This window comes from Delphinus delphis, chromosome 8 (assembly GCF_949987515.2).
Source record: "Delphinus delphis chromosome 8, mDelDel1.2, whole genome shotgun sequence".
Taxonomy (NCBI): Eukaryota; Metazoa; Chordata; class Mammalia; order Artiodactyla; family Delphinidae; genus Delphinus; species Delphinus delphis.
In genome coordinates this window covers 22,093,497-22,110,010 of record NC_082690.1, presented here as the reverse complement: position 1 = coordinate 22,110,010, position 16,514 = coordinate 22,093,497, and the positions used below count along the sequence as shown (strand labels likewise).

General features: G+C 42.6%; 1 protein-coding gene across 3 annotated transcripts in view; it reads left to right on the top strand.

Annotated features, from left to right (window-relative positions):
• Positions 1-7,588: 7,588 nt before the first annotated feature.
• Positions 7,589-16,514, top strand: part of DIXDC1 (DIX domain containing 1) — a 65,398-nt gene continuing 56,472 nt past the window's right edge. The window contains exons 1-2 of one of the 3 annotated variants that reach the window (XM_060017965.1): positions 7,589-7,690; positions 8,896-9,015. In XM_060017965.1, the coding sequence (XP_059873948.1) occupies positions 8,956-9,015 (60 nt within the window). In that variant the 5' untranslated portion in view covers positions 7,589-7,690; positions 8,896-8,955. Of the gene's footprint in view, positions 7,691-8,731; positions 9,016-9,166; positions 9,361-16,514 lie in introns of those variants that run through there. The other 2 variants (XM_060017966.1, XM_060017967.1) reach the window with 2 other exon arrangements.

The window sequence follows — 16,514 nt, the reverse complement described above, 5'->3', positions numbered from 1 at the left end:
GGTGCATTGACTAGAAGTAAAGAATAGCCATGTTAAAAGTAAAGATTAAATGCCTCCCTTCCTGGGACACCAATGCTGCTACTCCTTCGATGATAAGACTCCCTTCCCAGGGGCCAAGGCCATACTGACTTGCTGTGTACATGCTGATCTGTTTGTTTGAAAGATTGAAGGAACGAATCTCTGATTTGTTTGATGTTCTTTGTTCTGACAAGATTTAAAACTGTGCTGAAAACCATGCTTCTCCAGAGCAGTTCCTTAGAGTTATTTGAGAAGCTATCTTTGGACTATAGTCCTCAGGTTGGTTCAAATAAAACTCTTTTCTATTTCTATTATAGATTGTTTATTGATTATTTCTGTCAACAGACTGATACATTTAGGGAGGAAGGAAAATGCATTCTTGCTTGACTGATAGGGAAGCACTTGCCTTTACTTATTACTATTAAAACCTAAGTCACTAGTATTAAAAATGCCACTGTGATAGCCCTGTTGTAATTATACTACCTTGGGCTGGATTTCCTGCTCACTGGGGTCCTATTTTTTCATACTTCCAGATGACTTAAATGGGTAGACTTGGGGCAGGAACCTGACCCCTCTAAATTGGTTTAACTTTTGGAATTTTTTTCCTGACCTGTATTTTGGCATGGATCTTTCTCTTCCTATTTTAAGGTGACCCTGATCCAGCTCTTCTAGGGACTCTGAAGATGGGTACCCAAGTGGTTAAGAGACTCTGTAACCCCCTGCTACCAGCAGAGCCCTCTGTAAGTTCTGGTACCATTGAGAGGAGTGTGATGACATTAATGGAATTTCAGTACAGCTCGACAACTGGGGGATTTCTCCATCAGTACTCAGATCCTGGAACAAAATTATAATATATTTGCTTTCTTTTCTAGCTTCCCCTTCTTGTGGAAATTCTGGCTCACTTGATTTATTATCTTTTTCTGGAATTAATAAAATCAGGCAGAGGTTGAAAATTTCTAGCAATTAATCAGAACATATGGATTGTTTAAAAGATTTCAATAACATGTGTTATAGAAATAATGTACATGGGAATTCCCTGGTGGTCCAGGGGTTAGGACTGCATGCTTCCACTGCAGGAGGCATGGGTTTGATCCCTGGTTGGGGAACTGAGATGCTGTGTGCTGCATGGTGCAGCCAAAAAAAAAAAGGAAATAATGTATGTGAATTATAGAGCATTTGGGAAAGAGTGCAAACCATGATTTTTTAAAAAACATAATCTTCCCAACTACAAGCAATCCTGTTAATATTTAGAATATTTTCTTCTAGTCTTTTTTCTATGTATATTATTTACATATTTGAGATCATATTATGCACATACTTTTGCCTTTTGCTTTTTCTGGCTTAATATTTGTTAATATGAAATTGTTAAAATATTTGTTTTCATATGAATACAAATGTTTGGTAGACATTATAATGGCTGTAATTTTCTTTTTTTGTTGTTTTATTTTTTCTTTTGAATTTTATTTTATTTATTTTTTTATACAGCAGGCTCTTATTAGTCATCCATTTTATACACATCAGTGTATACATGTCAATCCCAATCTCCCCATTAATCACACCACCAACCCCACCCACTACTGCTTTCCCCCCTTGGTGTTCATACATTTGTTCTCTACATCTGTGTCTCAATTTCTGCCCTGCAAACTGGTTCATCTGTACCATTTTTCTAAGTTCCACATATATGCATTAATATGCGATATTTGTTTTTCTCTTTCTGACTTACTTCACTCTGTATGACAGTCTCTAGATTCATCCACATCTCTACAAATGACCCAATTTCTTTCCTTTTCATGGCTGAGCAATATTCCATTGTATATATGTACCACACTTCTTTATCCATTCATCTGTTGATGGGCATTTAGGTTGCTTCCATGACCTGGCTATTGTAAATAGTGCTGCAATGAACGTTGGGGTGCATGTGTCTTTTTGAATTGTGGTTTTCTCTGGGTATATACCCAGTAGTGGGTTTGCTGGGTCATATGGTAATTCTATTTTTTGTTTTTTAAGGAACCTCCATACTGTTCTCCATAGTGGCTCTATCAATTTACATTCCCACCAACAGTGCAAGAGCATTCCCTTTCCTCCACACCCTCTCCAGCATTTGTTGTTTGTAGATTTTCTGATGATACCCATTCTAACTGGTGTGAGGTGATACCTCATTGTAGTTTTGATTTGCATTTCTCTAATAATTAGTGATGTTGAGCAGCTTTTCATGTGCTTCTTGGCCATCTGTATGTCCTCTTTGGAGAAATGTCTATATAGGTCTTCTGCCCATTTTTTGATTGGGTTGTTTTTTTTTAAATATCAAGCTGCATGAGCTGTTTATATATTTTGGAGATTAATCCTTTGTCCATTGATTTGTTTGCAAATATTTTCTCCCATTCTGAGGGTTGTCTTTTCATCTTGTTTATAGTTTCCTTTGCTTTGCAAAAGCTTTTAAGTTTCATTAGGTCCCATTTGTTTATTTTTGTTTTTATTTCCATTACTCTAGGAGGTGGATCAAAAAAGATCTTGCTGTGATTTATGTCAAAGAATGTTCTTCCTATTTCCTCTAAGAGTTTTATGGTGTCTGGTCTTACATTTAGGTCTGTAATCCATTTTGAGTTTATTTTTGTGTATGGTGTTAGGGAGTGTTCTAATTTCATTCTTTTACATGTAGCTGTCCAGTTTTCCCAGCACCACTTATTGAAGAGACTGTCTTTTCTCCATTGTATATCCTTGCCTCCTTTGTCATAGATTAGTTGACCATAGGTGTGTGGGTTTATCTCTGGACTTTCTATCCTGTTCCATTGATCTATTTGTCTGTTTTTGTGCCAGTACCATATTGTCTTTATTACTGTAGCTTTGTAGTATAGTCTGAAGTCAGGGAGTCTGATTCCTCCAGCTCCGTTTTTTTCCCTCAAGACTGCTTTGGCTATTTGCGGTCTTTTGTGTCTCCATACAAATTTTAATATTTTTTGTTCTAGTTCTGTAAAAATGCCATTGGTAATTTGATAGGGATTGCATTGAATCTGTAGATTGCTTTGGGTAGTATAGTCATTTTCACAATATTGATTCTTCCAATCCAAGAACATGGTATATCTCTCCATCTGTTGGTATCATCTTTAATTTCTTTCAACGGTGGCTTATAGTTTTCTGCATACAGGTCTTTTGTCTCCCTAGGTAGATTTATTCCTAGGTATTTTATTCTTTTTGTTATGGCTGTTAATTTCTTGACCATTCCTTTGTTGTTGGACTTTTAGATTCCCCTCCCTGCCTTGTGAATAACTAATTGATTTTCTCATTTAAGACTTTTTTCCCCTCAGGATACAGTTCCAGAAGTAGAATGCTAGGTCAAAGGCTGTGAACATTTTAAGTAATGTTACTTTTTAAAAGAAGAATTGCAGTGTCAGATTTTGTATACATCCTTCCGAAGGCAGAGCGACGTCAGTTGGGAGATAGGAAGGTCCTTGGTGGAAATCTGGCTACATCTTGCAACGAGACCCAGGGTCCTGCAGAAAGATTATTTCACGGTAGTATAATTAGTCATGTGGAACCTTAACACATTATAAATGGCAGTCCAGAGACATGGGGGCATTTACAGGTGTTTTTATTTAGAGAAACTCAGAGTCACTTCCAAAATATCCACCAGATGGTGCTAGTCCTAATCTAATTTTTACCCACGGGATAGTTGACAGATAACGTTTGAAATGTGAATTTTAAAAAATCATGTAGAATATATTTGCATATCTGCTTTGGTACAGTTTATATTAAGCACTAGCATCTGGTGACTACTTTGGCAGCATCCTACTCTAGTCTCACACCATTCTGTCTCTTTTTTCCTTTTTCTCCCCACTCAGTCTGTCACAATCACCCTGTACACTCTGTTCCTACATACTAATATTGGATTCTCTGTTTTACTAGTCTTCCTGTTACTATTCTTTCTTTTAGTCTTCTTGCCCTTCTGTGTGTTTGTATGTGTGTGTATTTATGTGTAACTGTGACTTCTTGAAGTTTTTGCTAAAAGAATAGGACCTGCTGTATATAATAGGTGCTCAGTATACATTTAATATATGTTTAATCAAAGACTGCATTGGTGAAGGAGAGGAAAGTATAGAAGAATACCAGAAATTGTTTATATTTGTCTTGGAAATGCAGTAAAAGAGATAAAAAAAATCACATTCCTAAATTAACTATAAAGTGCTAAATGATACAGTATATAGCATGCTATCACTTTTAAGGAGAAGAAGCCAATATTTATTGAGCATCTACTATATGCCATGAAATATTCTTGGTTCTAGAGATAGATCAGTAACAAAACATACAAAACTCCCTGCCCTTAATGCAGCTTACATTCTGGGCAGAAGGGAGGCTGACAATAAACAAGTAAATATTAGAGTACACAAGATGGTGATGAATGTTAGGAAGGAAAATAAAAATAAACCAGGCAAAGAAGTTTGGGAGTGCTGAGGTGAGGAGGTGGTATCATTTTAAGTAGAGTGGTCAGAGAAGGCCAAACAGAATAAACACATTTGGGCGGAGACCTGAAAGAAGAGCAGGGATGCACCATCGGTTATCTGAGAGGTGGGTGTTCCAGACAGATTACGATCAGATCTGTCTTGATTTTAACAAACTCAGGAGTGGTCAGAGGCGTTCCATGAGGAAGTGGAACTTAAACTAGGCATAGTGAAGATTTGAGTAAATAGATTTGAAGCAGAAGTGTGGGACATTCTAGGCAGAGGGATAGTCATGAAGGTATAGAGGTGAAAATGAGCCCTGTGCATCTGTGAAATGGTGAAGAGCCTGTGAACTGAGCATAGGCAGTGAGGGGGGAGGCCTTAAGAGCTGGGCATGAGGAATTTATATCTGACATGCTAGGAAAAGGGAGTGTTTGAAGACATTTGAGCAATTGAACAGCAAGATGAATGTGTTGCCTAAGGAAGATTAAGGGATGCAGACTGGCAGAAAAGCCTGGAGACAAAAGAGAGCAGTTTAGGAGCCAGGACACGTTTGGGACCTTTGCCGGTGGACGTGAACCCTTTTGTGTATATGTATTTATGGTGATGTCTCTGAAGATAAATGCAATAGAAATTGTAAACATATGTTACTGCCAAGGAACTTGCTAATGTGAGAAAACAGAAAAAGACTGAGAAATTATTTCAGAGAGTCATTTAAAATATTTCCATTGACAATTTTAATTATTTGTTTATTCAAACTGCCTTTCTGCTTCCTGATAGTTATTAATGATTGCCCATAATAGATGTGTTAAATTTTACATAGGTGTGAATTTCACACTTCTTAGTTCTCTGCAGGGAGAAGTCAGTCAATATTTTCACCAAATGACAGTTTTGTTTGAGGTTCAAAGTCTTACTTAGGCTAACATGTTATTATCTGTATTAATAGAAGTGACGAATCAGTTTGCCAGTGTTTCCTCCATTGGCTCATTCTTTCATTCAACTAAAAACATATGCTGAGTTTCTTCTATTCTGTAACATCATATAAAAATATTGCATAATGATTAAGAACCTGGACTTTGGCTTCACTGCTTAGTAGCTATGGGGTTGGGGCAAATTACCCTCCAGATCTCCCTTTCTGCGTATGTAAAGTGGGGACAATAAAAATAACTTACTGATTGTGGTAACTGTGACCATCACATGAGCTAATGTATGTAAGTGCTGAGTACAGGGCTTGGCACATAGTAAGAGCTCAATTTTGCTATTATTACTTTTGTAGATAGATATTTGGGTAGCTTTTAGTTGGTGAGGAAAGTATCTGCCTTTACTGTTTTTTTTTAATTTTATTTTATTGAAGTATAGTTGATTTACAATGTTGTGCTAATTTCTGCTGTACAGCAGTGATTCAGTTATACGTATATTTACACATTCTTTTTCATATTCTTTTCTGTTATGGTTTATCACAGGATATTGAATATAGTTCCCTGTGCCATACAGTAGGATCTTGTTTATCCATTGCCTTTATTGTTAAAGTAATGCAGGACTGAGGAAGCTTGGTATAATTTCAGAAACCAGGCAGTATGACAGAGATATGCAGAAAGCAGCTTGCTTGGACTCTTTGCCTCTGCTCCAGGCAGAGTGAACAAGAGGCCTGTAGCGGCGGGAGTGGTTCCAGCTACTGGACTGGCTTGCAGTTTTCCCTGGCTGGGGCACTACAGGATGCAGATCATTGTCCTAGTTATTCCTAGGTAATTTAGCTAACCCACTGATTCTCCCAGCTCTTGTGTTGATATCACAATAGGGTGAGATGGAGAGGATAGAAGGAATAGTAAATGTTAGTTCTGCTTAGAGCTAAAGCTTAATTCTTTACCTGGGTCACTTTCTAAGTCAGACCATGATAAGTATGGTGAACATATGTTTTGAGGAAAAAAAATAATTGGGATTATCTGGTCCAACAAGAATTTTTTGCTTTTTCCAAGTCTGAGCGGCAGACTCTATGTGAACATATTATAATTTTTGGAACATTCCAGTAGTTGTGTGGGGACAATGGAACAGAATATTTTGGAATTGTACTACCTAAATTTAAATGAATTAATATTAAATGCCATGTCAATTTTAGTTCCAACCTTGCATTTGCCACATTTCAAGTTTTCATTAGCCACCTGTGGTTCGTGGCCACTGGATTGGACAGCACAGATATGGAACATTTCCACCATCACACAAAGTTCTATTGGATACTCTTGCTGTAGAATATGTGGTTGGTATTATTATAGACTTCCAAGGAATAGTAGTCTTAGATCATATGCCCTATAATAGATCTTGTATCTATTTACCACAATTCTCTCTAATTCCTCCAGCATAGGGCAAACAGCATAGTACTGGGCCTCAGAGGCCTTTGGTTCAGATCTTAGCTCCTGTACTGACTTGCTAAGTGATTGTGAGCCCCTCTGCTAGCCTTGGTTCCTTCATCTGTGAGATGAGAGAGTTGGGCCAGATGAGATCTTTTTTTGGAGCTTTAAAATTCAGTGATTTAATGTCTTGCCCCAGGAATATTGAGTTCACAGGTCCTACTTTGATAAATAGCTTGTTGTTTGAGAAACAGTGACCTCTTGGCATAGATAACTGTCAGCAGAACCTCCCTCTGATGTCTCAATATTTTATGCTGTATCCAAAGCATGATGGGCTGTCAACCAATCAGAATCCTTTATCCGGGGATCCACCAACTGGGTGTTCTGGACTTGCATCACTAAGTATGTAGATGTGTTGCATACAACTTTATACTCTTGGGAGTTTCACAATTCTCTTTAAAAGGGGCCTTGTTGCATTAACATGGGTTAGTGACTCAACTGAGGGTGTTACACCATGAACTGTGGTGGCCGCGAGGGGAGTTCTTGGCAACCAAATTCCCCATCTAGAGGATGAAGGACAGTGGTCTTCTGACTTGTGGGCTGTTCGGGTTCAGTCTGAGTAGGTGTCATGGCTTTTCCCCAGCCTTAGCCAGAATTGAACCCACAGCATTCAACCAGCAGCAGCCACTTAACACCTCGGCTGACTTCTGCTTCCTCTTTGCAGTGGTCAGAGGGAGGGGTGTCTTTTCTCTTTGTGCTTAGCAGCTTTAGACATTCAGGCAGATGTGGTTAGTTCCAGCTGCTTTGGATAAGGATTTTCTTCTTTTCTAGTGACCTGAGGAGGAGGTCAGTTAGGTTGAACAAGAGCCATGACTGACTTTTCGTCCTAAGGTACTAATGGGATTTGGGGAGGGAATCTGGGCCTTTTGCAAAATCACCAGTGTAGAGTCCTAGCTCCTCAAATAGCCTCTGTCACTGTCCAGCTGTGTCCTTGGGCGAGGCCTGACCTTCTGCACGCCTTAACACTGTGTAAACCCTTCTGCCCATCTGGGATCACGAGGTGTAACATAATACGGGTGTTCTTTCAGCTTCCAGTTTTCCTATAGAGACAAGGGTGTGCACTGAGAGAAAAGATGATTAGTATTTTTAAAAATAAATATGACTGTGACTGGAATAACTAAAAACAGGGGAATAGCTCTCTGTGTCACTTGAGGAAGCTTTTACCTAACCCTTTCAAAAGTACCAGGACATTTTGCAGTTAAACCCATTTTCATTAAAACCCATTTAATTAATTTAAAACTCATTTAAAATATGGGTTTTACATTTTAGCAGTCATTTGAAAAAGAAAGACAGGTTTTTTGGTAAAACCTTGTTCATCCTTCGTTCACCCTTGATGTTTCTGTTGTGATCCTGTGATTGGTTTAGTACTACTTTATTAAATGTACCCTAATACCATCAATAACTAAAGCTCTCTCTATCCTCTTTTTGTGTCTTTCCTTTCTGTTTCCCCTTCTTTAGCCTAACTTCACTGTCCAGGCCCCATGTGGAAAAAGGTTGCTATTTTCAGCTAGTCTGGGGGAAAAAATAATCTTATGATTCACTCCCCTTCCTACCCACCTTGTGGTGGGGCACTTGAGGCCTTAAGTCATCAGAACTTGTGTGTGTCTGTATGTGTGCGTGTATGTGTGTGTGTGTGTGTGTGTGCGCGCGCGCGCGCGCGCACAGGACATGCACATACACACGCCGGCAGGCCAGCCTGGTTGTGTGTGTGTGTGTGTGTGTGTGTGCGCGTGCAGCGTACGCACACACGCCCATCCCCCGGCCCGGTGTGTGAGAGTGTGCGTGTGTGTGCGCGCCGCGGGGCTCTCCTTGACGCACGCCGGGCAGGGGGCCCCCAGCCAGCGCCCCTCCGCTGGGTGCGCGCCCAGCAGTTTCTATAGGAACCGCGACAGCGCCCGGGCCCCTCCTGCGGAGCCAGGGTGCGAGCATGCCCAGTGGAAGCCGCTAGTTTGGCCCGGGTCTAGGTTTCCAGTAAGTGGCATGCGGGACTCCGGAGACATCCCAATGAGCTGAGCCGAGAGTCTTTGTGTGCACAGGGAGAAGGAGGCGGTGGCCGCCGGGCCCGGAGACCCCGCCCCGGGGGCCCGGCAGGAACAATGCTAGCCTGCCTAACCCGGGGGAACTTACTGGACGTCCTGCAGGAGGGCTTCAATGAGGTAACTGTCCGCTCCTCCCGCACCCCAGCTCCCCTGCCCTAGCGCCTCCCGCCTAGTCTCTGGGAGGGGTCCTCTTCTGCCCCCATCCTCACCGGGACCCCAGAACAAACCCCCCACAGAGCCCTAAGGAAGCTAAGGTGGTGGGTACGGTACAGACGAGCCTGGTGAAATCAAAAGGGCCGACTTCCAGCTGAGCTGGGCGATGACCTTCCCTGGTAGCTTGCCTGAGCCCAGAAGACAGGACCACAAATTCAGAGGTCATCTCCTTCCAAAGGAAGTGGTCTCCTGTCTCCCCAGGCTTTGCCTTAAGGAAATCCCCAGGAAGCCTGTGAATATATGGCAGAGGTGCTCATTCTGTTTCAGGAGCTAAGTGGGTGAGCCAAGGGAGGGTGGGGTGTCATTGCATTGGTAGAAAGTTTGAGAGGGGGCAGGGTGAGTAGGTGGTCCACAGGAAGTGCCTGCTTCATGTTCACATCTCTTTCTAAATCTAGGGCAGTACATTTCTCCAACAACCCCGGATGTGATTGGCAGACAGGACCTAGGAGGAGAGAGAGGCTTCTGGGCCCAATTCAGGGGAGCAGTGTTTGTTCCTTTCTGTGTGAGAGTGGGAAACTGGGGCCTCAATCTGACAGGCAGTATGGGCTAGGGCTGGCGGGGAGTCTTTTTCTCTTCAATGTTTTCTCTCAGAATTTTGTTATTTATTCCATTTTCTTCTCTTGTGACTCCGGACATTCTGGTTTAGGACCTTTGCCCCTTGCAATTTGCTCCGTATGTCTTCCACTGCTTCTGCACCCCACCCCTTGGGTTGCCTTATCCCAGCATCCAGGGAGACCCCTACGAGGAGAGCTGGACTGTTAGTTGTGTCTTTCTTCCTTTCTCCCTCTCCCTCTCTTCCCTTTATGTCGCTCTTTCTTAAGTTTAAGTTTTTTTAAAGTGTGTTTTTTTGTTAAGCAGTTAACATATGAATACATTCTCTTCTTAAATATGAACATTGCAGGCAAGACCGAGTGCCTTGGCCACCCTGCCATCCTGGCCTTTTCCCTGGAGGTAACCATTCTCATGAATTTGTGTATAAGATTTTCTTTCTACATCTGCACTACAGACTCTTTCCTTAATTCCTGTTTTTAGTTAAGAAGCTCTGCAGCCTGACCTGCCTCAGATCCTTCCCCATTCCTGGCCCCTGTGCCCCAGCCTTTTTCCTGACACAGAGAGGAAAACTGCACACATGCTGTCCCAACCTAACCAACTGAGACAGAATTTTCCTTTGGCTGAGGGGTGTCACAGCCTTCGCTGAAGGGTAGAGCTTGTGTCCCATCTGCACTGCGCGGGTCCTCATCTTTGCGTCATTCCCCTTTGAACACGTGGAAGGGGATTGTTAACAAAGAGCTACAGTCTGAGAGTTGAAACACAGACGAGCCAGGAAGCCACCTTTTTGAGTGCTTCCAGTATTCTTTTTTCACTCTCTGCCTTTGGGCCTCCCCTGGTCTTGAGCCTCATAGAAGCTCCTTAGGCCATCTTATAGTCTCCCATTTTTGTCAGTCAGTCCCCAGGGACCAGGTTCCACTATCTTATTAGGAAGAGGAAACCCGCACAGAGTGAGTCCTAGTCTTTGCCTTCTGCTCATTTCACCTCCAAACCTTTCAGCTGAAGAGCCAGGTAAACAAGAGGCTAGACTGTCTTTTTCTTTCTCACGCTTTGGTGCTTCCATAAATGTCTCCTGACACCCAATTCTTATAAAATATAAGGGAAAAGGAGAGTGGGAGAGTTTTCTTTTTGTGGTGGTAATAGAGTCTTCATAAAAACAACAGACAACTTTATAATTAATTCATCTTTAGAATAATGCAGTAATGCCTCTCTTCCCTCTCTGACATTGGATTTTTCTACCCATCTTGTAAACTTCCCTCCATGCCCTCCACAGGCTAATGTACAGTCCACTCCCTTTTCTTAGTAGATTTGAACTCTGATAGCCAATAGGTACTTTTGCTTTCTCTGAGAAATTGACACTGTCTAAATAATAGTAATATGTTTAATCTCAATGATTCCTTACAGTTTAAATAATTCTTTCATATACATAATAAATTATATTAAATAATGCTTTTCTCATATGGGATCACACATAGTGCTACTGAATAATGGTACAGTTGGTCATTTCAGAGTCAGTGGGGCCCTGTTTGACCTATTCCAGCCTCTAGGGTTGCTTAATAGATCCAGTAATGTTCAGTCTCTTCTGTTAGAGTCATGTGATAAGGGTGTAAAGAGGCACTTAAAAGCTAATGTCAGAATACACTTCAATTTCTCTGAGAAACTCTTCCTACTGGGGCAAAGAATACCACTTACGTACCCAGTCATCCCCTGGGAATGAGCCAGGCATATCTGAAGCTGTTCTTTATCACCCAGATGCTTTATAGGTCTATGTGGTTAGGGCTGTGACCTCATTCTCTATGGCAGAGAAAACTGCCACAGGAAATGAAGCTATGGCCCTAATTGGTTAATTATAGGCGAACCCTGCAGCAGTGAAACTCTGCCCTCTGGATCAAGGCTTCCCTCTACCCACTGTTGGCCTCTGTTCTCAGTCCACTTGCCACTCATGGATGACTATGCACATCAGAATTTTCTTCTACCACCTTCCTTTCTTTCTTCTACCACCTGTCTTCTTCCACCTTCCTGGCCTCCACACACCTAACAAATTACTCACAGGATTGATCCATGTCAGTGCTGTCAGTGCAGTTGCTTTTATTGATACAGCAGATCTGCACTGTGAATTCTCCACAAGTTTTGGCTACTGCCTCATGCTGTAGCTCACCCTGGCTGTCGTCCCCTGTCTCCTATGTTCTGGGCCTGGCCAGGCTTTCTATCGGTCAGAATTTCCCCATTCTGCCTCTGCCTCAAAGCTATTTATTTGTTTTCTCTGCCTCTTGGTAGTGATGTTATATGAATGTTGTCTTTGATTCACGTGCCAGTGTTTTTTCTGGGGGCTGAACTTTCTTTTAAAAAAGACTTTGGTGCTTGTGTTGAAAGGTTTTGACAAACCTGAGACTACAATATGGTTTGGCCAGTAAGCATTCATTCACTTAGTTATTTAGTTCATTACTGAGTGAGGGGATAGATAAAATAATTGAAAAACACCTGGTCCCTGCTGCCAATGAATTTATAGGGAGAGAGATTTATAGTTGTACTGAAAAAAACCATAAAGGGTGCTTAATGTGCTAAGTGTCATAAAAGAGATAGTGTTTTTGGGAGATGAAAGAGAGATCTTCCAGCTATTTATATCATGAAAAGCACCAAATATTTACCAACCTACCTGATCACTGAAGCCAGACTTTTTTTTCCTGCTCATTTGGTAAACATGCATGCAAACACTCAATCGATAGACAGTCACTGAATTACTGTGCTTACCAGGCACTGTGCCAAGCTCTGGAAATAGAAGGCAAATAACATAGAATCTGTGCCCAAGTGGCGCTCACAGGCCAGTGAAAATAGAGCAAGTGTTCAGAGTGGAAACTTGGGAAAATTCTGACTATACAGAAATCTTGCTTGTCAGGCAGAGCCAGCTTGTGCCCGGCTGCAGTGTAATGGCCTGAGGGACTGGAAGTTGTGGGAATGGTTTATTAAAATGTTGGTTGACAGGAAATCAGTTCTCTGAGCCTTAACCATTCCAACAGATGACTTGGAAGACTTTCCCTACAATTTTCCCTCCAACTAGAAAAATAGAAATTTAAATCCCACATTGAGAGTCATCTGCCTCAGCATCATCTGCAGGCCCTGAGAAATACAGGAAGGGCCTTTCTGTGGTGTCATGCCCATAAGGGGGACACAGAATGAGTGAGGAAGGGGATTGGCAGGTGGAGCAGCTGCAGGGCACGTCTCTCCTAAGTGCCCCATGCCTTCCATGGAGGAGGATTTGCAGCATGGGCCAGTCGGAGGCTCTCAGTCATTTCCACAATGCATTCCTCTGTGATTTACTATAGAAAGTAAAGGCCTGTTAAATCTTCAGTGTAGCAGAGCACCACACCCCCTAGCCTTCTTTTTTCTCTCCTGGCTGATTTCTGCTCTCCTCACCCAGGCTCCTTGGCTTTGTTCCCACAGAAGTCAATGCCAGCTCAACAGATGCTCCCTGGCAGCAAGCTGTCAGGCAGTTTTATGTTCCTTGCGGTGAGTGATGGTCTGGCCAGGCATGTGGATCAGTGATAGGGTGCGGTTTGCCAGGTGCCACTCCCCCAGGCAGTTCAGAGAGGCTGGGGAGCATTGGAAGTGCTTCAGCCGCCTTGACTGGCCTTGTTGTCTAGGCTGTGCGAACCAAAGATTCCAACTAACGTTTTCCTGAGTGTATTTCCTAATTTGTTATCTCTAAACCAGGCCCGCTTCGAGTGGTCATGGACATAACCTTCAGTGGTGAGGTATGGTAAGGGGGTAGGGAACCAATCCGAAAGGCCCTAACGGTGGGCTCCATGCTCTGTTTCTATAAGGGACAGTCGTAGACCATACAGTGATACCTCATTCATTCATTCACAGGCATTTTTTGAGGACTTACCTTGTAACATGTACTCATGAAGAAACAGTGTTTGTTGAACTCACAGTTAATGGAAATGTTAAAATAAGGTTAGGAGATGGTATGTTTTCAGATTTCATCATATCATTATTCTTTGACCACTGGGCTGAACAGGAATACAAAGAGCTCTGCCCATACAGGGAAGAAGACATTTAATGATATTTTTACTTACTAACTTTATTTTTAAGTGATTACCCATCAGGTTCAATGAATAGCTTTTCCTGGTTCAGTAAAGGCCTGAAAGAGTTAATAGAAAAGAAATACAATATTGCATTCTTTTACTGGGAGAATTTAGGCCAGTAATAACTCCAGGTTTCCAAACCTCCTGCCTTCCTCTCAGTTTCTCAGCAATGTCTCCACCCCCATCTCATCTTCTGCAGCTGGAGGAGGGTCTCAGCGTTCTAAACAGGTATCTGGTTTCACTGTAGAACTGATTTCCTTCCTGAGCCATTCAGGCCTCCTCCTGAGCTCTCTCTCCAGCCCTGATTTTCATGTTTGTCTTTCTTGCTGGCCAGCAGGGAGCCATAAAGCCAACTCCTTGGATGTTTCTCCACTGGGAACACTAGGTATCACAGACTTCCCTGGTGAAGCCCAGTCAGTGCTTTTGCAACTCTAATGGCATAAGTCCCCTGCAGGAATTCTCTTTGACCTAGAGGCTTAGAGTAGATAGAGAGCAGAGGCTGGGTTTACAGACTTGTTTGGAAGGAAGTTCAGGTCCCAAAGAAAAACAGAAAGAAAGTTACATTTGGTGACAAGAAAGCTTCCTTGCACAAAGGAAGAATGTGGACAGAATTGTCTGTTCTGGAAGAGTTTTATCTCATATTCTTGTTCGGTTTTGGAGTGACCTGGAGGAAGCTGATGGAGATACCTCCAGCCGCTCCCTGGTATTACCACGGCTCTCACAGCTTTAGCGGTCCAGTCTCATCAACGCAAAATCCTGCTCACACAGTTTTGACTATTGCTATGTCTACTTTTCCTCCCCCTGAGGCCTGACTCAGATTGTCATAAAAACTCTGTCTTTCTTAACTTCTGGATTGCACAGGCATCCTTCTAGCTTCCCCAGAACAAATGAGAGATGTTAATCCTGGACTGAGATTACTTCTGTGCTGCCACTGACATCGTCTGTTGGATTGTCTTGTTTCCTTTATTAGTTTGGTTGTAAAGTGCCAAGAACCCATCTTGAAATGGCAGAGATAGAAAGTGGAATTTACTGACTCATGGAATCCAAGGAAAAGGCTGAAAAACTAAACCATGGAAAGTGCAAGGATTGGGCTGTGTCCCAGAAACAATGAAAATCAAGATCTCAAAACACTGGCAGGATCTCTCCCTCTGCTCTCTGTCTCTTATCTCTGGTTCTTTCTGTGGGTAGCTTCCTTCTCACTACAAATGACTTTTCTCTCAGGTGGGCAACATGGCTTATGGCAACATCCAACTTTTATATCTTACAACTTTGTCAGAGACAGAGAGAGAAAACTGATTCGATTCCTAAATGCCAGATCAAAAAATTCCAGGGATTGGCTGGATTTGACCAATCAACTCAGCTAGACCAGTCACCTGTGGCCAGTAGATGGGGTTACATGATACCAGCTGGTCCTGGGGCCCACCACTGTTTTTGCAGAGGGGGCGTGTTTCTAGAGAAGGGAATTATTGTGAGCTGGGCAGCTACCCCAAGAGCTGTGAGCTACAACACCCCCAGGGGCCTGATTTGAACCTGACTGTGGTCCTACTGTGCTTCTCCAGCTGCTGTTGGAAACACATCAAGAACTGGGGGGCATTTTCAAGATATATTTCTTAATAACCAAGATACTTTCATATTTTGGAACCTGTTGCATCTTGTCTTCACTGAATAATAGACTTACAAAATGACAGTGCTAGAAGGAAACAAAATGCAGTGCTTTTTTCCCCCGGCTGCTGAAAGAAGCCCTAAGGAGTTATTTCAGATGTCTGGGGGTCTGGGTGGGGGGTGGGTGGAGTCAGAGAAAAAGAAAGTAAGTGAACTGACCTGTGGATTCCCACCCCAGCCCTAACAGAGAAGCTCTGCTTTTCCCTATTCTACATATCTGGAGTTCATAGAAGTTATAATTTGAAAAAAGATTATGAAGCGAAAAGGAGGAGGAGGAAAATAAGAATAAAACTACTAGTCCAACACCCCAGAGGGTAACAGCCTCTTACAAAAAGCACATGTTATTTCATCTGCTGCAGGAGCAGGTGTAGTCAGTTGTAAAACCTAGCAGCAGAGCTACTCAGGGCCTGGGCTTGCACCACAGGCCTATTTTAAGATAAACATCTTTGTGGGGAAGGAAAGTGGGTGGTGTGGTTGGTCCTCATAAGTGTCTACTTTGTCCTTCAAATCAATTTTTTTCAGAGCCAGCAGCAGGCATTTATAGCAAGAACTAGGTCTTGCCTGCCCCCTAGGTGAGAAGTACAGGAATCTTCAAGTCAAAGAGGAGACAAACTGAGGCTTGGTTTAGTGGTTGGCTCCCAAGTTAGATTTAAAGCGAGAGGCCGAGACCTGAAGTCAATGTGACCCTTAACCTGTGGACAAGAATAGTCCCACTCACGCGTGAATCTCTGATCTCTTTGTTAGATGCCACTTAACAGATCAACATGCAGACATAGTAGTGACATGACAAAGGCCTTTCTTCAACTAAAATTTTTTTTTTTTTTTTTTTTTTTTTGCGGTATGCGGGCCTCTCACTGTTGTGGCCTCTCCCGTTGCGGAGCACAGGCTCCGGACGCGCAGGCTCAGTGGCCATGGCTCACGGGCCCAGCCGCTCTGCGGCATGTGGGATCTTCCCGGACTGGGACACGAACCCGTGTCCCCTGCATTGGCAGGCGGACTCCCAACCACTGCGCCACCAGGGAAGCCCCAACTAAAATTTTTTATCAATGATTGCACTGAAGACATGCTTATCAGTTTTAAAAATCACATGACTCTGGGCAGAGTAGT